A 24493-nucleotide genomic window follows, 5' to 3' on the forward strand; every position below is an offset into this window, starting at 1 on the left:
CCGGCAGAGGAAGAAACCCACAGACAAGAGACAGAGGAAGATGCATGACAACAGAATACAGGCTAGTTGTTTATTTGGTGTTAAGAGCCCCCCCACCTCCTTAAAAAAAGGAACCACGGAGTGATGGATGAAGTGGAACGGACAGGGACTGACAGCAGATTCTAATGAAATACATTATGTAGGTGTTAAAGAAGTAGCAAACAATAAGGCACCGACTGCCAACAGAACAAGCCCACTGCAGCACTTGCCTCGGAATTAGGGCAGCAAAGACATGCAGAGAGAGAGGAAGAGAGAGGTAAAGAGGGAGAAGGAGAGAGAGAGCCTTTTCTTGTGACATCTGCATGAATAACAAGCCTCCCACACAGCTGAACTTGAAATGTAAAGGAGAAAATTACACCTCAGACTTGCAACACTAGCAGTCAAAGACAGACCCCCCCCCCCCCCCCCCCCCCCCCCGCACTCCACCAAGAGGAATGTGTACACCACACGTTCATTGTGCATCTGAAACTCCCGTATTAATATTTCACATGCAAATAGTCTCATGGAGACTGTGTTGAGTTAGGGATTTGGGGAAAAAAGTCAGACATCGTACACTGCGTGAGTGTGTCTTCAATTACTCCTCATGAAAAAGAGAAAGTTAGTCAAAGTTCAACATACAACACTAGATTTTAATTAGTATTCTTAAATATGAATTCTTAATGCAGCTTTCATGAAATGTATTTTTTTAAAACACTGCATGTGCCCAAAAATGTTTAAAGGGTATCTCCACTCATTACCCACAATGCAACTTAGCCACTGAGGCAATTTAATCTACTACACGCAGCTTGGACTGGAGTTTCAAATCGCTTTATACTACTTTTTTCACATATGCAGTAGTACTCTGGCGTTACCCTTTAAGTTAGGAGATCGTACTTTTTGCAGTTAAAAAAAGAGAAGTATCCCTTACTGCAAAATCTTTCTACTTTTTCAAAAAGCAATGCAGCATTTATAAAGCTGATCAGAGGCCACACATCAGCACAGTGCCCTCTAACAAACTTTCAGCTTTTCCTAATAAATTAATAATGTCGTATCGGAGTTTATCAAGATATGAGGTTGCGATTTGGTTATTCAACTGAAGTCTAGGGAGAATTAATTATTAAGAGGGTTTTTTTTGTTTTTTTTTAACAATTTTTGCGACTGTGTTAGTAACAGGCCATGAGATGCACTTGTTTAAATTAGCAGGTTTGCTGTAATGATGGTGCGTCTGTGCAGGTCACGAGGTCAGCAAAATAAATAAGATCCTTCCACGAAAAATTTGATTTTTTTTTTAGACACATTGACAATTAAAAGTTTGCCCTTAATGTGCTGGAGGGAAGGTCAGAGGATCACCCAAATCATTAGGGTTTCATCCTTGTTGGAATGTGAATCGACACGTTCGATTTTATGCTAATGTGACTTTTCATTTTTCAGATATGATGGTCGCAAAGCGCAATGAAAGGAAGCTATACATACATTCTTTGAGGGAGGAATACCACGTTGCTGAAATAGCACATTTTCTGGTAAATACAGTATTGTGTGCTTTGAATATAAGTGATGCTTTGAAAGACCGTGGATCCATTTGGTGCGATCATCCTGATCACTTTTAATCGAATAAGATCAGCCGTAGTTCTGCTTCAGACGTCCTTCATTCCGAGAAATAACCACTCTACGTTTTGACTGACTTAAATTGGCTGCTCAGCCAATCAGAATCAGTCTATCCAACCTAATTGGAGCATGTGTAAGGGCAGCAATGACGCTGGTCCTCAACTACTTTTCTTCACTCCTGTCCAGGTTTGCTTGTCAGTGTCACCTTAGCGCTGAGAATGCTGTCATTGACTTGGCTCAACAACCAGCCAGAATGTATGGACCACATGGCTTTCTTATCAGATGACAAGAAGACAGCAGTGCTATAATTGCTTCTCACATTCACTATGGATGAAGCTCCAGTGCAATCACAGCGAGGCCGGCTGTGCTGTAGTGTGGCAGCAGTTATGCAAGGCCGCCCTCTGAGCCGTCCCAGATCCTTGCTGCTGCGCTCTCCCAAAGCAGATGAAGACAACTCCTCTTGGCAGGACTGAAGACGATGCCTTCTCGTCCTTCCCATACTGGGATATTGGCTCGTCAGATGAGTAGGTTGGTGAGACTTCCCCGGTGCATTTAAGTCCATGTCTAAGACCAGCTGCAGTAAGCTTCACCCTTGTGGCCCCCCTCACTTTTCTAGAGGGCACCTCCAAGTCAGTTTCCATCAACCCAGTGCCTAAAGAAATCTAGGAGTGTGTGAAGGCTTCATAGCAGGAATCTCTTAAAGGTTAGGTCTCCCATGAGTTGTTTTTTTGTCCGCCTTAGCGAGGCAAATGAGCAATTTTACCATGGTTGTTACAGCAGCTGTGGGCTGTGTCACGGCCATGGCCACAAGGCTGGCGGATGATGTGTCTGGTAGACATGATAGCCCTCAAGCAGAGAGATGATGAAGTTCTTGTGAGTGCTCTGCTGCCACTAGAGGGACTGTCTAATGTGTAAATCTACTCAACTACATGCTGTCTTCAGAACCTCATATGCCACTGTACAAATCATCCTCCCTCTCTGCTCAATAACCACACACTGCACTGTTCGACATATTTTGAAGAAAACACACATTGAAACGTTTGGTTACTTATGTTGACTGACCTGAAAGTCTTGTATTGAGTAAATACAATGCACTGTTACATCTTAGCTCCTGCATGACAATCAACCTTTTGAGACAATACTGGGGTAAGTGGAAATGACTCAGGTGCAGGCAGCACCGTGACGACAACCCGAGGAACTGGGGAATATTGTTGCAGGCCAGTGGTGCCTGGGCTTGCCTCTCAAAGGTTGGATCTTGGCAGGGACACAGGGTGTGTAAAAAACTGATAACAGCTATTGTGCAGAGCCAACATGTTCTCGAGCTGCAACATGTTCTCACTCCCAACTAGTGGGCCTAAGCTTCAAACTATGATGTCGACTTACCCCTCTAGTGACAGTTTTGCACTTGCAGGCCTCTGTAGTTAAATAAACAATAATAAATATGCCCTCAAAATAAAGCTTGCTGACAAATATTTCACATATTATTAGTAATGTAATAGTGTAATAGTTATGGACAGTCAATGTTGTGGAACAGTTGCAGTTTGTTTATGTTTAGGCACCAAAGTTATGTGGTGAAAAGATCATGATTTGGCTTATAATAACTTAAATAGGCATAGTTATATAACTTATATAACAACTTACAGCTGTGTAACATAAGTTAAAAACAAGTCACACTAAATTTGAACCCGTGTCTGGGTGAAAGTCCTGTGTTCAACTGATCCAACCACCTCAGACTCGTCTTGACACAGACTTTTCCTGCTCTTTATACAGCTACCCAAGAGGGACACCTCCAGAATTAACGCTAGAAGGGTACATACAGCGTCATTTGAGGCGTAGGGCCACTGACCAAGCTGCTGCAGATGCACAGTTCACCACTTCCACTAGTTGCGGACATATTATGTAATGCTTCTTCTTTTGTTGAGGTGTGTACTTGAATTATCCCAAATGTTTCCTACAATGTTCAAATCCAGAAAAATCTGTAATTTTACAGTGCATTTCATTCGGTGGCTGGTCGCTATAACTTCTGGAAGAGAGTCAGAGAGCAAGAGGGGAAGTTGGTAAAGGAGGGTAAACATAATGTTAATAATAATTTAATAAATGTCGTTGTCTGTGAATATTTCTGACTGATTCTTAGACTTTAATCAGCAATGGTTTGTTTGGAGACGTACTACCTGACACTTTTACAACATTGATAGACTGTATGTGCTATATGACCCTCTATATTTTGGCGAGTGCAGGTGCACCGCTTCCTGAATGATATACTGAATAACACTCTACAGTCAATCAGAATTTAATGAATACTGTGAGGTCTGGTTTTTACTGCATAAACAGGTTTGGAGGGACAGATTGTTGGTGGTTGCTCTTCTCTTTATAGGCTTATGAGGTGAGTGCAGTTAAAGGGCGACGCTTGTATGAAATGTAAAAAAAAGACATCGTAACTAGTTGTTAGATGGTAGAAGGAGTTAAGTTAACCTCCACCAACATGTATTTGATGAGGATCAATGCTACAGTGTTGAATAAGCTCATTGTGATTAGCTTAACACAAAAATGTACATTTTAGTGCAAAGAAAGCTGGAAATTCCTAGTGAAGCCTACAGAACCTGTTTTGAGGGCTCCACTCTGAAGTTACAAAGAAAATGGTACAGTACACCGTCTATTCTCAACCCACTTGAAAACGCAAGTATGACACATAGGATTGTGCTGAATGAAAGATGTCAAGGACATGCTACAATCTGACAACCTTTCTTCAATAAAAGAAACATGATGTCTTTTTTTTTTTTTTTTTTCACTTTACAAAGGCAGTCACAGTCGGCATAACAATCTCTGGATTCAGGTAGAATTCAGAAGATATCAAGACATGTCAAGAGGGAGCAATGGCATCAAAGAATACTCTCAAACACTGCTAGAGGCTCCTCCCTTTAAGTAGCACCTCAGGAATAAGCCCCATGATTACCTCAGGGAGCTCATTCTCAAGGAGAAAAAAATCCACATTCAGATACTCACTTTCACTGTCAGACATCAATATGTGATGTTCAATGAATAATTTACTATTTTGGTGTATCCACCCTCAGTCTGGCTCCAACAACTACTTTTGAGTTCCTACATTTCCCAGAATGACTTTAGACACGCCCTAGGGATATGGGCTCTCAGTGTTGCACTGTGTTGCATGGAGTACGTGTAGGTGGTTGGAGTAAGAGCAACCACAGCAGCACGATACATTTTCTGTTGAAGAAGAAGTGAGAAATGGATCATTGCAGCGGTGTGTCATGCACAGTTGAGGCTACAAAAAAGACATCAAAGTGGTTGTTGTACTTTACATGCCACTGACAACAGATCCATGACGGTGCCATCTACAAATGCATTACACAGGTATTCAAACTATGTGTAATGAGTCCTTCCAGAGCTGTGGCCCGATTCCAGGCTACAGTCTAAATAAAAGCAGGTTTAGAGGACGCAGTGTATTGGTATTGGAATACTAAATCTGGTGATTTGTGAGCATGCTGTTCATGGACTCTGTTGCAGTGCACAAAAGGGTTGGTGGAGATACTCACAGCTGCAAAAAAATCAACAAATTGTGGATAGTGAGAAAATACTCTCTCTGTGAAAATCTCTTAAAACAAACTGGAAAATCTGTTTGCGTCCTCTTGAAGTTTAATTAGCAGCAGTTCTCCAGAGCTGGAGTTTGAGTGACATCTGTCAGCCCACATCTTGGATCACTTTTTGGTGCAAAATGGAGAAGTACTTCAATTTCTCCTTTACTGAACAGAACACATAAAATTTGTATAAAGTCAAGGCTGTATGCGATCAGCATTTAATTCGTTTTTTTGGCTTCTGGGAGCTCCGTTTTCCCAACCAAAGAGTGCACCAGGTGATTTCCCTGATTAGATTCTGCTCCCTATTTGAAGATGTGCTCGTCAGATAAAATGTGCTCACTGGGATCAAAACCGTCTATGACACATTATACCCCTGCAGGCCAGTGTGGGGACATCCACATCTCTGCACTACAACGGACCGTTTTGCTGTGCTTTAAACGAACTCTGATGCCTGTGCCTGTTGAGAACACTGATCAAACCATTGCACTGAGACCAGCTGAAAAAGTATGTTTCAACTGCTCTGTGTCTGTAGCCTTAGTGATCATGGATATGTGACAGTTACATGAATTCAAATTCTAAACGAAACAATTTTGCATAATTTGTCTGCCGATTACGGAAGCAATTTCCCCCAATCACACTGCAATACCAGGCAGCTCATTTCTGTCGGCTGTTTCCACCCCTCACCCCCGTTATTATTTGTGACACATGAAGTCATGTTACAATCTGAACTGCTGCTCATGACCTGCTATTTCTCTTTGTGTGAGCGTTTTGTGACCACCAGGGAAAATCTGTACAGACTTCAAGCGTCGGTGAGCACAGCGTCACTTGCTGTTGTCCACCGAAATAAATTTTGTTTTGATTTTCCCTGCGGGCCCGTGTAGCACTGACAAGGTAGAATAGGTCACCAAAACTAAAACTTAAAAATGAGCTACCTGTAAATCCATGTGACTTTCTGTTTACAACTCTTGGTTTATTTGTAATAAGTCAGCGTGACCTCTATATAGACTAGAACCAAAAGGAAACAGTAGATCATGTTTTTTGCCTTTGGTTTAGCCTGCAGGAACTGAACTACAAGCGTGAACACAGTGAGGGCGAAATAATGAGCTGCACTCCAAATATTTCACTATTTCATCTGTTGGCCCTCACTTGAACTGAACAAATAAGAGCCCCACCACACAACAAAATGGACCAAGAAATGCAAAGTATAACGGTTACTTAACAGTGTGAAAAAAGTGTGGATTTTTTCCATTAATGAGCAGGCAGCATCAAGATATTCCTTATCATCTACTTGAGAGAGCGTGTGTGTTTGTGTGTGTGGCATGTGCATACACCAGCGCGCACACGCACACACACAGACACACACGCACACGCACACGCACACACAAAGAGGGGCTCGCCCAGCCTGCATCTGGGCTTGCGCAGATGCAGGCTGGTGCTTTGATAAAAGTTTTTAAAAGAGCTACACTTCATTAACAGTGAAGTGCACCTGCCTTTTTTGCCTCTATTTACACTCAGTTTTCTAATGTTATTATGTTAGAAAGTGTAGTGGAGATGATTGATTTCCGGTGCAGGTTGATTTAGTGGCCCGTGGAAGCCTTTGACTCTTCTTTTCATTTCAGCTTTAAAGAAACACATTGGACACACCTCCATTAGGTAATCATCCCCCTCTCCTCGACGATAACACAGCAGTGCGCCTCCCATATGCCTGCATTAATCACCATGTTAATAACCTTCCTCTGCCTCTTCACAGCTGAAGTATACCAGATAGCTCTTTCAGTACAAGGATAAAATATGATGCATTCTCACCACAATGCACACATAAATAAAAACATCATTTGTGTCTCATAATATATCTGGGGCGCAGTTATCTGAGATAATTTTAGCTTAAGATAGTTTTTTAAACAACCATTAAAGGATTATTATTATTATTATTTGTTTTTTACAAGGTCCTGATTTTTCTCTATTGCCACCAGCAGGTTGACATTTGTAGTATCAAGTGAAATGTCCTGACAACTATTAGATGGACCGCCATAAAATTTGGTACATACATTCATGCCTCCTTTAAGATTAATATAATCCAGCACCATCACCTGTCAAAATTCTAACATGTCCAATACTTTTGTGTATGACTAAAAATATCTGTAAAACAAATGATATTCCCAACAGCCTCAAAACAACTTTGTGTTTATTGCTAACTCAAGCAAATATTAGCTTGTTAACATGCTATACTAAGACAGTAACACCTGCTTAAAAAGGTCATATTATGCTCATTTTCAGGTTCATATCAGATATCAGTTCGGTATCAGAATCAGCCACAAAAATCGCTGGGCTCTCTTAAAAAGTAGCTTTAAGATTTTGCAGCAATGCAAAAAAAAAAAACTAAGTTTGTTAGATAATGTCGATACCTAGTTATGGTTATGTTGGTTCTTATAATGATATGATTAATTGGGGGCAACCATGTTTACACAAGGTGATGTCAGACAGCTTTTCAGTTGGCACGTCCCATTACTCCTCTACACAGCCCTGCATCAGATAAGGGCCTGACAGTGACACAGTCCCCTCAGTAATTAGCAGCACAAGAAGGAGCCAAGGATCAATGTGTTTTCCATTGGAGGGATTCTGGCAAAGGGAGATCAATGAGGGAATCAGAGGGGATGGGAAGGCGAGAGTCGCAGAAGGTTTCAGATACAGTGCAAGAAAAAACAAAAAACAAACCATCAGACGGGATGCAATGAGTATTTGCACTTGCTAGATTGATTTCTTGTTACTGTGTTAATGTACACTCCTACTCCCAGTTTGCACATTAAATAAGCATCACTGGTTCAACGGCAGTGCTGGGATTGCCTCGTTCATCCAAGAAAACCACAAGCCTGAAAGCACAGCTAGCTCTCAGTGAGATTATCTATTTGAAATGTATGAGGAGGAAGCACTGGTTTTCAATTCATCGTCCAAGGCCGCAGTATAATGGTTGCCTGTTGCGCTGGAGCACTCTGTGAATACGTAGTGCTGGGAGAAGTTTTTACCTCAATAATTTAGACTGTAAATCTGCAAGGTTATCTTAAGTCTCTGTGAGCCCTGAAAGTCAGGAAGTGCGAGCGCTTCCATTCTGTCCCTGCTGATATAATGATAAAAGCACTGAGGCGTTTCATTACTGCCACGCCGCTTGGTGCTTTAATGTCATTGACACTCCAACATCCTTTACTGTATCCATCTCTCAGCATCTCAAATACGGATGTTCCCTCTGTCCTCTTGCTGTGTGGTGTTTGCTATTGGTCACGAGTAAATAAATGGGTTTTTCTGGGCTAGGCACTTCAAATTGATTTGCTTGCTCAAACAATTTGCTCTTGCTCGGCGCTGACTAAATGACTCTCCCTTCATTGATCCATTGACACGGCATGTCATCTTAGATCTACTTGATTTTCTTTTTTTCATTTTCTTCAGCATTTCCCTAACGCTCGTCTGATTGCCTGAACTTTGGAAAGTTCTCAGTAATGGACTTAAGTGTGGTGCGTCTTTGTAGACTTTGAAACTTCTTTTCTCGATCTTGTCTACATAAAAAACTTTGAACTTTCATTCATTATTACTGTTATCAAAAGATGACGCCGCCATTCCTTCAGTCAGACAGACAGCAGTTCTCAAAAGAGAACAATATTCCTTTCTCTGCCTGCTTGATACTGCTCTGCTTTCCATATCTCTACTTTTCAAACCACTGATCATTACTTAACAGAGAGGGATAAACAAAAGTTTGCATTGGGAGTTTGCCTCATTTGTTCTGCAGACTCTAATTTAAGGAAATGGAGCACAATTGGTGGTAATTGTTAAGTAATCATTTTAAGCAAGGAGATTGTATTTACTTTGAGTAGTTTTCATGTTGTTTAGAACAGCTTCTCTAAAACTTCAGAGGACTTTGTCCTTTCTCCAAAACACAACTCTGGGACACAAAACCCAAGTTAACTGATGCATAAAAGGTTTATACTGAGGGAGTAGAGGACAGTCACATACGTGATAAAGTATCCAGAAGCTCCGGCAGTAAAACTGGTAATAAAAGGCTTCCAGTCCAGGCTGGGGCAGACTGCATCAGCAAGAGTTATCTTTGATCCGGAGGTTAAAAACTGCTCACAGCCAGCAGGACGAGAAGCAGGATCAACAAGGTTTTACAAGGCAATGAGAGACATTTTTCCACTTAGACTGTATCAAGAAAGAATGGAAGGGAGTTACAGTCAAACTCGCTGGTTAAAATGTGAAGTGAAAATATAACGGTTAAATACCAGAATCTATAGCTGAAAGATGAATCTCAATAAATCTGTCTAATATTTAAGCATCTCTAATTTTGAATGACTCTACTGGATAATACACAGAAAACAATGATGCAAGGATTTACAATGTACAGTACAGGTGAGAGGCATGAAAATAGTTAGTACACATGTAAATGTACACCGATCAGCCACAACATTAGAAACGCTGACAGGTGATGTGAATTACATTGATCATCATGTTACAATTGGACTCTTTGAAAAGGTCATGTGGTCTGATGAGTCAGGATTTACCCTGTCCTAGAGTGATGGGCGCATCAGAAGACGCGAGGAAGATTAAGTGATGCACCCATCATGCCCAGTGCCTACCATATGGGGCAGTGTTTTGATCTGGGGTTGCTTCAGTTGGTCAGGTCTAGGTTCAGCAATGTTTTGTGCCCAAAAAATGAGGTCCGCTGACTACCTGAATATACTGAATGACCGGGTTTTTCCATCAATGGATTTTTTCTTCACTGAGGGCACGGGCATATTCCAAGATGACAATGCCACCTTTCATCGGGCTCAAATTGTGAACGAGTGGTTCAGGGAGCATGAGACATCATTTTCACACATGGATTGAGAATTGAGAATCTTTGGGATGTGCTGGAGAAGACTTTATGCAGCGGCCCGACTCTCCATCATCAATACAAGATCTTGGCAAAAAAATTAATGCAACTCTGGACGGAAATAAATGTTGTGACATTGTCTAAGCTTATCAAAACGATGCCACAGCGAATGCGTGCCGTAATCAAAGCTAAAGGCGGTCCAAGCAAATATTAATGTGTGCCAGGCAGTGTATAAGTGTAGCTAATAAAGTGGCCACTGAGTGTATATTACTTCTTAACAGTCTGCTACTACTTGCCTCTACTTAGACAAGGCAGTCATTTACATTATTACACAGACATTAATTAGAAGAAAACAAGCCCTCCGCTTTGATTTTGTTCTTTCTATCTTTGCTGTCGAACAGCTACTTCTCAACATGAGGTGACTGAAGTAGACTTGTCCTAATAAATACAGTAAGTCCTTGTAATGAGTTGCATGTTCCTCTCAATACTCTTTAATTATTGCCCTATTTAGTCAGAGAGAGGCATTATTTTTCTGCAAGAAATCAGTGGTAGTTCAAGACCCTTATTAATGATTAAAAGATTTAAAAAAACATGTATGGGTTAAGGCTACAGGAGGTCAAATGAGCATCTTCCTTTCACAAAAGATAACTGACTGACTTAATGAAATCATTGCTATATTGACATTTCAAACATAGTTTTTTCACTCATGTGAACTCATCATGATTCTGATACTGCACTGATTGGTTGAGAGTAAAGGTGGCACCAAAAATCCATGAGAGACAAAGCACCGAGAGAACAGCAGAGTGAGCCTTTTAGCTGTAGTCCAGCCAGAGAATCAGATATAATTACTATCAACTGTCCTTCAACTGCCCACATTGGGTCAGTTCTCTGACATCCTGTTCATTATGAGCTGCCCTGTTATGATTGTCCGTCGAGAACAGCTGCTTTGATTGTGCTTCTTTTCCCTCCACACATCAATCCACTTAGCAGAAATTCACAGGGTGTTTCACTCTTATTCCTCGAGCAGAGACTGAGTAGCGTCGTGAATACTGAGTTACAGTGAATCTGAAGAGGCAGCACAGGCATTGTAGAAACACTTTGTTTGGACTCAGAGCTTGACCGGATCACCTAGTCACCAGGTGGAGCTAAAATGCTGTGGATCACAAGGGTAGGCTGTCTCTACATTGAGCCAGGAGAGTCGCCGCACATGCAAGGAAATACATTCCCTTCAGCCAAGGTCAACCTCCAACATCATTAATTATCACTTTATTATCTTTACCAGCAGGCCTCGATAAAACCACGTCATAGCCAAGACGATGTGTTGAAAATGAGGAGCATCTCAACGGTGACTGAGAATTAGATTTGTTTGAAAAAAAAAAAAAGGAACCTATCTGATCTTAGACAGCTTTTGTCCTGCATTTCACCATCAGCTCTGGAAAGTGAGTATTAATGTCAACCCCACTTGAAAAGATTCCTTTGATGCTTATCATCAGCCTTGATTCGTTGATGGCGAGCTACTCCAGAGATAAATCCATGAAAGAAATGTAACAAATCCAATAACTGAGCACTTTACCCCAAATGGAAAATAAGTAACATAAGGACTACTGCAGGCCATTTCACACCTTTATGAATCATCTTTATTTAAAATCTGTTTGTGAGACCCTGAAGCTGAAACACACACAATGATAAATGATATGCAGAAAAATAAATGACACCACAGCACAGTACCCTTAACAGTAGTGCAAATGAACACAGTTGATATAGCTCATCAATTAAAAATTTATAGTAAAGGCTGTTTCTGCTTTCTGCCCGCGGAGGACTTGGATGGACAGGAGAATAAATGTGTATTGTATCTGTTTGTTGAAACACTCCGGGATTGTTGTGTCAGCCTGAGGGGAGAGGTTCGAATTCGGGAAGAATACAGCACATGAGATGGATCTGGACTGATTCCCCTCGCTGCTTTTAATAAAAAAACGAAGCAAACAGATGGACGCTGCCTCAAAATCGTGACCTTGATTCAATGTCACCTGGTATGATTATATATTAATATGACCTGGTCATATGATTTTAATACATATGGTTTGGTTATATGACAAGGAATGTGATGCAGTTTGAGCCAGAATAAAATGCTGGCATTTATGAGTCTGACTTTCATGTCAGGAAGTGGAGGAAAAGGTGGTGACATCACTACTGTACAAAAAGGGCGTTTCAATATTTGTAAGCACCAAACCACTGGATATCTTTACAGAGACGTAGGAACATTTTCCAGCCATGTCGGTCATGAAAGAACCAGGAAAGCCAAAACATGATCCCGATGATCCAAACTCTAACTAAGTGGACCATAAGCACAGTGTTGTCACAACATAAAATTGAAAACTGAACATAAAGAAACAATTAAAGCGCACATGTTAAGAAAATGTTCATACGACCTCTGAGGTCGTATCACTACATATTTGTGGTTTGCAAAAACTTGCATTCCAACATTTATTCTTGCACTGGGTTGGTTGATAATGTGTGATGTGAGATTGTACTGTATGTACATGGTGTACATGGAAATATATTTATAGTGTATTAGACCATTCTTTTTATTTCAGTAAATCATTCTTTCCAATTAATTGTCAGAATTTCTTGGAGCCAAAGGCAATGTCAAATTGTTTGTTTTGTCCGACCAGCGGTTTTGAAAACATATATTTAGCCTAATTTACAGCCATATAAAACAGAGAGAAGTAGTAAATCCTCACACTCGAGGGAAACAAAGAAATGTTTGGAGTTTTTGCCTGCTAGGTGATTTTAATTAGTAAAGAATTATCATAATAGTTGCAGACTCATTTTCAGTCAATAGATTCATTGTTCAAGCTCCCAAATATACAATATGACTTGTTGAAGTGCACATAACAAGGGTAATACAATACGTCTTAATGACTGCTCAATAGTATTTATTCTAGTATACAATATACAGCTCAACATTGAGGTTTTGGAAATGAAAATCCAATTAATATTCTGAATCGAGGGCGTTGATTATTTACCACGATGTTGAAAGCATCCACGACAGACTCGCCATGAGCAATGACATTGTAAAACGATAATACAGTGTGTGCTCTCGTGGAAGCTGATATGATGTGAAACTTATTTTAAGAAAAACATGTTTTATTTGCGATGTCATAGAGAAGTAGTTCTCCACAGAAAATACTGAAGTGTAACAGTGATGTCTTGGATTGGCGGAGCTAGCTAGCTAGTCGTGTCGGCTGGCAAGTTCTGCTACCACTGGAATATTTTTGGGATGACTGGCCCTTTTTTCTTTAAATAATTATATACACAGTCTTGTATCGTTGCCTTTTTTCTCCGTTCTTTTTTTTTGTTCCAAATCACATTTTTTTATGCTCATGACTCACCTCATAGTCGGTCAGGTTAGTTCCAGCCTAAAAAACTCTTTATATAAAGGATTTTTATCAAATATCAATGGATGAATGGGAAATTCACTTCCAACAGAGCCATTAAAAAAGTCAGTGGTCACAGCTGAGCTCTATAATTTCTATATGGCTAGATGCTCTGTGTGTTGCCATGATGACTCACCCATGAAGTTGAGGTAGCCTTCTCCACCCATACAGTGAGTGAGGAGGCGGATCATCTTATGCAGCTGCAAGCCGCGGTCGATGATTGGTGTCATGGGGATCATGGAGCTCATGTTGGTGTACATCTCCTTGTCCATCAACCAGAAGGCCAGACTTTTATCTCCCACCAGAGCCTGGAAAGATGGGTTACGTTTTATCACCAACACAGAGATAACGGAGACTCTACTGACACGATGAAGTAGGATCTTGTAGAAAATAGCCCACCTGATCGTGACTTTCTGCATAAGCTATGCACTTCTCCCCATAGCGCCTGTTGGTCAGTGTGTAGATGATATTGCCCATGTCCCAGTCCTCATCCTTTAACTCCTTCAGGATCTACAAAGTGACAGAGAGGGGTTATTGAAAAAGGGCATGATAGATGTGTAAGTGAGAGATCCATCCAGGCTCTGACTGATGTCTGAAGCTCAGTATTTCAGCTCTGGCAGTCTTTCTACCTTTCTTAAGTTTTCTCTGGGTTACACTTCCTTCTCAGATCAATCTCTGTTTTGACATCTCTATATCCGCACTGTGAGTTATGTCTGCCTTTGAATGGCGGTAATGGAGTTTTTAATAACTTCACTACAGCCCATGGGTAGTAAGGCATCAGCTCTCCCCACCTGAGATGGGCAAGGTCAGAGCCTCTCATCCAAACGGTGGGATTCAACAATAAATCCAACCCTGGAATCAATGCCCTGCCACTGGCCTGCCTACATGCACACTTTCTGCCAAAGGGGTCATTTTCTGAGGTCAGAAAGGAAACAGGGGGCCACCAACACATGCATCTCGAGCACATCTTCCCACACAGTGCTTCTATATGGTCACCAGAACTGGTCGTAATCAGTCAAAGTTATACAAGCAAACAAGAGCAAAGGGCAGAGTAAAGATAACCATGGAGATGGCTGTGGGCACAGAGATGATTTAATAAACACGAGAGATGCCAGAAAGCCACAGTATCAATATCATTCGTAAGTGGGAAAAAAAGAGAGTTTATGCCCTCCACAAACCCTTGGTGATGGACATGCAGTCTGTCTGATTGCAGGGGGAGTTGGCGAGCCCATCTCAGTGACAGGCTGCAGTCTGCTCGCTGGAATTGGCTGTGACAGCTGATTGACATGTCAGGAAACCTTTATATTACTCTACAGAGCCATAATCCTCTGAGTAAAGAGAGTAAATTGTGCCGATCAATACGTCTGAGATGAACTGGCTGGTCCACCTAAATAGAGGCTATCCCGCTCTATATATCACCATGTGTTCACATTCACTCCTTCTCACCTTAGCCTTGTGTGGCCATATTAGTCACCGATGCCAACTCCACCAGAAAACCTCAGCAAGGGACTTATCATCTACATGTACGACAAATTCTCAGACCTTTTAACTTCCTCTGAGCTCAGTGTGATGCCTCAGATCCTGAGAACCGTGCCGGCTTATTGTTTGGTTTTAACTCAACATCAACCAAACTGATTAATATTAGTATCATTTCTTAAACCACATTTTTTAATCACTTGTCAACAAGAAGACTTTGACATGGATTATTTTTACCACCCCCAGCTGGCAGGTTTAATCTCACGTCCACCTGTGTTCCATGTAAATGGATTTTAACGGTCTTAACATAATTGTGTTTTTGGAAGTACCATGTCACATCGCTTTGAAAGAAAACACTGATATTATTTAGTTTATTTGCTTGTGTTTTTTGAGTTGTGTTTCCTCTTTCCTTTAGACAACCTCCTGTCTCGTATTGTGTTTAGTCATGAATATTTGTTGCTATATAGAATACAAGGCTTTAAGGCACATTAAGACATTCTGGTAAAGGAAGTATAATAAAAAGGATATGTCAAGAATGATGGGAGCAAAGGAGCCTTACATAAGGGCCTCCCTAATATATCAACATATACAAATGTATAAGTTGTATATACACAAGGTTGTTTTATTTTACTCAAACTTTGAAGACATATATATTTATTGTATATTTACTGGTACTGTACACCGGTAATGAGAAGTACGACAGAAATAATAGTCGTTTGAAGAGCTGCTGGAATATGAGTCAAGGCTGGAAAATTGATTGAACAAAATTGATTGAAAATTAGAGAAACATCAGGGAGATACACAAACACACATCGTCCTGAGTGTGAAAAATATTGACACTACAAATAGTTAATAATTTAAATTTCCTTATAAACAAGGCAGATGGGTCATAGTTACCAGGTTATTATTTCAAGACCTTCTTCTGAATGAAAAGTAGTTTGTTGATGTAGGACCTCAATAAATATAATACACTGAAAAACTGTATACACCAATACAACATTTACAAATGAATTCCAGTCCTGCAGCTAAAGTTAGACCAGCTGAAAATAAATAAATCCTCCAAATGCTGCCTTCTGTCATTCCCCACCAGCTCCAATTCAAAAGCCAAACAAGTGAATCCACAGGATATACCCTGGAGATCATCCCTTCCGCCTCCACATCCACGTACAATCAGACACTTTACACTTCCTTATGAATCATTACAATTCAATTCAACCGCAAAAGTGGTCTGGGAGCAATTAATCTGGGAGTGGGACTGTCGGAGCGCAGACAGGAGTGACTGGGTTGACGACTTCTCTACCACCAGCTCACCCACATCAGCCCCGACCAGCCGAGCTTCCTGGCACCACTGACACTCCACTTCATCAATGATAATGAGCAGTGCACAAATCTTACTTTACAAGCCTGCTGTCAGGAGCCAACCAGAGTGCCCAGATTAATTAGGCAGAGCCAGAAATAAAATAAAATGAAAAAAAAAAAAAAAAGTTTTGCAGTGCTGGATGAGGTCATCTCGCTGTCACTGATATGCTGTGACTGATTCAAGAGCCTCTCACATGGTGCTGGGAAGGACTCGGAGGCAGAGATGTATTCAGTGTAAAGCCTGTGTTTTACATTCGCTGGCTGGCCCGAGCATCCTGCTTCTACTGTCTTTGCAAACACAACTGCTGGAACTGTGTTTGAGTTTGCGTTGCTATGGGGACATCCTCTCTTCGCACATACAGTGCCGCCCCCGGAGATGAGCAGAGAGAACGAAGGTGTGCAACACTCAATCCCATGGATCAAGCTAATGCCTATACTTTCACAGTTTTGGGAAATTAATGAATTTTTTGCCCACGCAGATGTCTGTCTCTGCCAGAGGCTTCGCTCAGCGGAAAGACACTCCCCACCTCACTTCACAGTTTTCATGTAAAGACGCCTTTATGAAGAAACCTGCAGCGACTCGGTCAGTTAAGACCATACAAGGGAGGCCTTTGAGTGCAATTAGCAAACAAAATAAAGGGGGGGGGGGGGGAGCTGAAACGCGGCAGTTAAAAGAAGGCTAGAACTAGTGACACTGGATAGGGGGGGTCAAACAGAGTGGGCGTCCTTTAAATGCTGGCGAAGGAGTCGCCGACATGTTTACATAAACAAGCTGCAGTCCATTATTGCTGGCCGGCAGCCTAAGTCATATTAAGTCATGTTAATTGAAAGTGTTTCCAGTTATGATGGACAGAGCAAAGTATGAGGACCAGAAATGGATTCCCCCCCCCCCCTGAAATTAATGAGGAGAGAGCTGCGCAGACTGATATTTTCATTCAATTAAAATAAATGGAGGAACGGAAACAAAAAAATCGGCACAATTGACTCGGAGGTCATTCACGTTGAAGAGCTGAGAGAAGCAGAGGGATGTTGGAGAATTCTCCGCATCGCCTTTTCTTATCCTAGCCTAGACCAGCGAGCCCTCTACCTCCTCCGCCTCTAATTGTTTCAATTACATCTCAATCTATTGTAGCTGGAGGGAAGGGTGCTTGTTAAATTAGAGGGCTTTTGTAACATTATCCATTAGGAGTGACAGCATTTTATGGTTATAATCGGATCGAATCATCCAAACTTGTGCTTTGCGCCTTATCTGGTCCTCTCATTAGGATATCTTAATTTTTCACAGCCTGTTGGTCCTAACAGCCTTCTGCAGCCAGTAAATGAGTCATATCAATCAGTCATGCTGAGGACGAAACACAGTGTGAGTCCCCGCTGGAGGAACCGAGAGAGACTCATTGGTGCACACATGTGAATCTATAAATAAGCTAAGAGCCCTGTTGTTCCGTCTTTGTCTCTCCTTCCTTCTGTTTCTTCCTGTGTGTCTGTCTGTGTGTCTGTCTGTCTGTCTGTCTGCCCTCCTCACTCCATGTCTCCTTCTCTGCAACACACACCTCACTGGAGGCTCCACTTCAGTCCATTCAAATCCCTCCCTAATTGACACTCTGCGAGAAGAGGCAAGGCTAGCCCTGAGTGCACTTCACTGACTATACCAAGGCATGTTCATATGAATGCTGCCCTGCACAGAAATACATGAAATTCACTGCTCAACTTGCTCTCCTCCAGCTTTACGATTCACTTGCCTTCGATTCTCCACAGGAAAGCAACAATACCTAAACGAATATTGCATTGCAAGCAATATTGTTTGAAAAGTAAAAGCAGCAACAACCTCTCCAGAGGCGTCCCGAGGATAATCCTGTGAAACCTCTGGTTACCGTGGAGCAGGCTGCGTCACAGCGGTGCAGCGCTGCCTGTCGCACAGCTATTGCAAGCATCAACGAGGAAGGTCAAGTCTGGGACTATCTCTCTCCCCCTCCTCTCCTCGCTCTGCTCTTCGCTTCCTCCCTCCATCCTTGCTACTGAGTAAAACCCACCGCTGTGAGAGACAGACTTGATTAACGATGCATAGCCTTCCCCCATCGAGAAACACAAGAAACCGTAGCGCAAGAGGACGCATGCGGCGCCGAGGTCACACACTCTGCTTTGCTTTTTCGCAAAAATATGAGTAAATATACAGTAAGTTTGAGTGTGGGCTAGTGGATAAAAAGGCACAGCGTTTCATGAATCTTACAACAGATAACCTCTTTAGGCATTCCACAAACAGCATTTTCCCCTCAAATATCAAACAAGAAAAGGCCTCTACTTGCTCTAAACATGCACAAACACACAGAGACACACACACACATACACAGACAGAGGACACCAAACAATCCGGATTCATCCACCAGCCAACCCAAATAGACTGACACATCCCCTGAGATAACCTGCTGCCTGTCTGCTTCCCTACAAATGTACTTTCTGAAGTAATATTTGCCAGCTTCAGTCGCATACTGACAATGAATGGTGGCATTTTTATTAATATGGGCTTTGAGGAAAACACCACGGACAACAAGACAATAAATTATGACTTAAGTACATTATGTCTATTCTCATGAAGAAGCAAACCTTGCTCCAAAACAAGGCTGAAAAAAGCTTCCTGAGAGATGTTGATGCCATCAGAACAGACAGAAAAACACATTTCAGATAAAGAAATATATAATAAGCTTTATTTATCTTTGGATGGATGGCTCGGCATGCATGCACTTTCCCTGTGCTGCTCAGCTTCAACATTATACACTTGTGGACTTTGAAACCTGATGGCTGCACAGTTATAAACAATGTTTTCCCATTGTGAGCCATTAAGTACTCTGTCAGTGGCAGTTTGGGCTGAAGTGGCGAGCTAAAGGGTGCTTCAACAGTTGTTGTGGAAGGACAGAGAATATTTGGCACCCAGAATTTCCCATCCAGTCTGAAGCAGCACTGGGTGGTGACACATCACAGAATAATGGTGTTATTCTGTTTGCCAGTAATGATTAGTGATGGGAAGAACTCAGTCACTTTTAGTGGAAATATTAAAGGTGCACTATGTAGTTTTGGGGAAGAAATTCTAATCAGAAGAGAAAGATCTTCAATGAATGTTTTTTTTTTTTTTTTACGCCTGAACAAATTGAATAAACAAACTGACCTTAAAGGACAACACTATTTCATACCGTTTTACTTTGTTTATATTTGGCGGACCCTGCCACCTTTCTAGCTTCAAACAGTGATCTGGGAACCTTATTTTCCTCTAAGAACAGCTTGTTTATTAGTTAAGGAAAAAGAAACATATTTCTGAGTTTGTATTAGTACCTCATTGTTATTGTAAATCTTAAAATTCTTCAGTTCAGTTCTAGTTTTTATTCTCATCTGTTCATTCTCACACAATTTGTTGGCCCAGGTAATGACATAGTTTATATGCTAAATGTAGTTTAGAACTCTTATTTTATATATACTGCAGATAGATAGATATATTTTGGACTCTTTTGCCTCCATAACATGTCCTCTTTCAGACTAGTGTGATGAACATGTCCAAAATAGACAGTCAGGTGTTTATTTTACTTTAGATTTCTGCTCTGCTAATTATATGCAAATGTGTGGATATTAAATCAGTCTCATTTGCATATTAAACATAAAATATGAGAAAACTACAAAAAGTAACTGTCTTAAGTAATTAATGAGGGAAGTTTCATGGTGATATCTATTAGTTCATTTTTGTCCCTATTTACCTGCAGTGTCTTCCACCATGTTTGCCCAAATAAAGTGTTTGTGTCAATTATGTAAGAGATTCAAGAATTACATACAAAGAGCAGCGAGTAGATTTGCCAATAAATGTCTTTAACTAAAGCCACATTAAAATGGTTTCTGAGCACTTAAAGGACATCTATTATTCTTTTCCTTTTGTTAACTCTTCCGTCTGTTATATAGGTTCTTGTGGACTAAACGTCTTGAAAGTTAAAAAGCCCAAAATCCACACAGCATGTCTTTTACTTCAGTGGGAGTCTTGTACGTTTATGTGTTTGAGTTACATTAAACAAACTCAAAAAATCAGTAGGGCATTTACCAACAAAACTTCACTCTTACGAACCGGGTGATCCTCAGAATAACCAAAGTAAAATGAACATGTTAAATGATTCTTACTCTTCATTTTTACTTTTTTTTTTTTTTTTACTAATTTTAAATATTAATGAAATCAAAAAGAACTGTGTTGAGATGATGGCAAGGCAATTTAAGTTCAAAATAAAGAATGAAATTCAACCCCAGAATGGAAACATTTAAAATCATAATTTGCAGTTGGTTGACCGCACCCTCTCTACCCCAATTTTTTTTTTTTTTTTGTTCATTTTCATATTCTATTTTCAGTGAAAGCTCGTCCTCTTTGGTTTCCAAAGTCACATTTCATCTTTAATAAGAGCAATGATGTCTTTTTGAAGGACAAGAGGACAAAACTCTTTCCAGAGTTTAAACCATTTTCAACGGAACTTTGTAGAAATTCACACACTGAACAAAGACTACACACGCACGCACGCACGCACGCACGCACACACACACACACACACACACACACACACACACACACACACACACACACACACACACACACACACACACACACACACACACACACACACACACACACACACACCTTCTTTAGTTTGTTTCGTATGATAATCTCCACAACTGAAGACATCTTTACCACATTAAACCTCACATAAAAATTACAATGTAAAATTTAAAAATTCATTGAAGCTTAAAAAGACATCAGAGATCTGGTGAAGGGACTCATGAATGTCTGAATTTTAGGACTATAAACGGTCACGCTCTGCTGACGTCTCCTGAAATTTATTCATGGGAATTCCATCATTTCAATTGAAAAAAATGATATTTTCTATTTCTTCACAGCTTACTGTCCCTAGTGTTGGAGAGAAAATAATTGACCTTTTTTCTTCTTGTAATTCATTACGGCTGAAATTAACCTCTGCACTTGTGAATGAGTGCGGGGCGATAACCCTGCTGAGGAGACAATTTGCATTTGTGTTTCAGATCCTCAACTACTCAGATTGTCTAACTGGTTAAGAAAATTCAACAGAGCATTGAGTTCAAACAGAAAAAAATAACCTTTGCTTTGATATCATAAAAAGCTACCCCAAGGACGGACATTTCACAGTGAATAATGAATCGGAGTGAAATGTAAAGGTGACTGTTGGCCTATTCAAATGCTGCACTTAAGAAAAAAAAAAAAAAAAACACACAAAAGAAATTTCTGCTTGGATTAGTGACTAGATGACCTTCACGTTAAAATTATTAAAGCCCGTCTTTCTTTTGCTTTTATAGCTTTTATTTTCAATAACAATTATGTCTCTTCCATCATTTATTCATAACGGTGTTTGAAGGGATAAATAATGACCTTCCCATTCGCGCAGCAGGTAGGATTAAGGAGGAAAAAAGAAAAATAAATTAGCACTGCTTTAGAAAAAGCACAAAGAACTTCTTGAGTTTGATAAAAACCCACTCGCAGCTCCGGGTGAAAAAAATGACTCAAGTGCAGACTCTCTTTACACTTTAGACCACATTCATGAGAGCAAATAGAAATCTATGTGATCTTTTGTGTCTAGTGTGAATGTGACATTATGACTGTAGAAACATGTTCATGGTTACACGTTTCATGGAACGAGAATACTGTTAATTTGACAATACATTTTATCATCACTTTAATCCTTCTATCCTTTCGGTATATTTGTTTTTATTTGGCTCAGTGAAAAGTTTTATATTATTCCACTCTGTTTCATTGGATTTTAAATTGTTTGTGTATACTTTTATGTAAAACAGCACGAGCTGCTGTTTTAAGTATAAAGGCTGCAAGAAAATTAAAGTTTCCAGTTACAAAACAGCAGATTGTGGAAGAAAACTCTCTTTTGGTATTACAAGAAACAATAAACTCATCTAATTTAATGTTGTGGTTATACAACAGAACAAAAACAAAACAACAGATTTGATCAGCCAGCAATCAATGTGGACTACTTTAGATGTGTAAATGAATCCATGTCTTGATTCAAATACTTTTTAAGTAAATATAATGCAATCTAATACAAAACACAATAATTAACTTACTATAGAGTTAGCCAGAGAAGGGCAGTATATACATTTACTGTTTGTTCTTTGACTTTGTAAAAGATTATTTTTATTACTGTTTCTTAATGTTGTGCCAAAATCTTTGGTGATTTAATTAAATGTATTTAATGTGAATGTTGCCTGGACAAGAAAAAAGGACGTATCTTGTAGCTCAATACTTTAAGAGCCTGTATTTTTGCTTATTTGAAATACTTATAATGTAGTATTCAATATGTCATTTTATAGCCCCAGGTTTAAACTAGACAAACAACTTAGCAGAGCCAATCTTTTCAATGTAGAGGGGTAAGGTCAGACCCATATTAGTATTAGTTTGTATGGAATGAAAAAGCACTTTGTTTTTGTATTTTAATACATTTGATGAGCAAATGTTTGTAATTTGTAATAAGATACTTTTTGATGTATTTGTGCCGATCTCTAGATACTTTAAGCTTCACCAAGATAAGCTTTACCCAGGACTATTCTAATGAATTGCAATAAAGTACATTGTGCAGGCCACTGTAGCTGATCTTGTCACTGAGTGTATTGTACAAGTGTAAATAATAATAATAATAATGATAAGCCTTTATGGTAAAATCCTAAATTTCAGGATTAAGGACAACAAAATTAATCAAAATATTATAAAAAAACAAACATGATGGCCGAATGCAATATCCAAATTGAAGAAGCTGCAGTTGTTTTAGTAAAGGTAAAATACTGTAAAGTTAAAAATAAAGCGCTGTCGTGCTGCAGAGACGCTGCCATTGTAATATCAATATAGTCAAAATAACTGCAATATTACTTTTTCTGCATATCATGCAGTCCTATTCCAATTTCCTGTTATAGCGAATACACCAGTGTGCAGGTTCCTCTAGGAAAACACAGGGCATGATCCTTGTGTCACTATGTAGCTACACAAGTTTTACACTTGAAAGCCTCTTAAAAGGCTCAACGGCTTAGCAACAGGCTCAGCTGTAATATAGCACAAGAGTGTTTAATGCCTCCTAACATGCCCTGTCACTGCCTTTGTCTTTCATCCTTGTTTTGAAAGCAAACGCTTTCAGTTTTCTCGTGTGGCTTGTACAGAAGTGTCGGCCCACAGCGTGTGTGTAAAAGTTTCTGGGGAAAAGAAGGGCACGATAAAAAAGAAGAGGTAGATTTAAAAGAACTTAATCGTCTTACCTGAATCCACTTGTCAGGAATGGCCATAGCCAGACGGTAATCAAATCCAAGTCCTCCCTCCTGCACTCCTCTGCAGAGAGCAGGCATCCCTGACACATCCTGCAGAGAAGTCACTATGTTTCATATCATGTGTGTGCAGGTTTATTTCCCAGTACTCCGCTAAGATCACATCAATACCACCGCACAACTCGCATATTAAGGCCTGAAAATCCTATACCACAGGCCAAAAAAGAGTGACATCCCATTTCCTTTTGCATTACTTCTTAATTACACCAATGAATACCTAAGTAAGCTATGCCTAACGAATAAGTGCTTTTAATTAATAATAGCTGTGGGCAGTGTCATTGCAAAGTAAGTGGATGCCGAAGGTGTGTGTGCGTGGTGGAGTGTGTTTTTACCTCTGCAACAGTGATGCAGTCGGGATAAAGGGTATGAAGAATGTGATTGGCAAGCATCAGGTAAACCAAAGAGTCTTCGTCCACCTGTAGGCCAAAGTACTCACTGTAGTCCCCTGAGAAGCAGGCGCCTGAGGAGTAAACACCCACACAGTCAACACTCATCATGTTTTCCACCCAAACGTCTAAAATCCTTCATTTCTCGCTTTTTTTCAAGTGAGTCCTGCAACTGTTTTTACTTTATTTCTTTGACATATTTCTCAACAGTCCTGGAGCCTTAAATGTGATTATTTTTTCCAGCTCATTTCTCAGGTGAGAAACTAATGCGAAAAACGTATCATTGACTCATTATGAACTTGTAATGTCACGTCATAAATTGTAAAGTAGAACTTTTCAGATATTCAAAGAGATTCAGAATACCTTAATACACATACTATAGACTGGTAGTAG

At 40.2% G+C, this 24493-nt stretch overlaps 1 protein-coding gene across 1 annotated transcript in view; it reads right to left on the reverse strand.

Moving 5' to 3' along the window:
• Positions 1–24493, reverse strand: part of gbe1b (glucan (1,4-alpha-), branching enzyme 1b) — an 88519-nt gene that overhangs the window by 30424 nt on the left and 33602 nt on the right. The window contains exons 9-12 of the mRNA XM_073489494.1: positions 24047–24174; positions 23649–23747; positions 13911–14021; positions 13648–13819 (exon numbers count right to left, since the gene is read on the reverse strand). Of these exons, the coding sequence (XP_073345595.1) occupies positions 13648–13819; positions 13911–14021; positions 23649–23747; positions 24047–24174 (510 nt within the window). The remainder of the gene's footprint in view (positions 1–13647; positions 13820–13910; positions 14022–23648; positions 23748–24046; positions 24175–24493) is intronic.

This window comes from Pagrus major, chromosome 2 (genome assembly GCF_040436345.1).
Source record: "Pagrus major chromosome 2, Pma_NU_1.0".
NCBI lineage: Eukaryota > Metazoa > Chordata > Actinopteri > Spariformes > Sparidae > Pagrus > Pagrus major.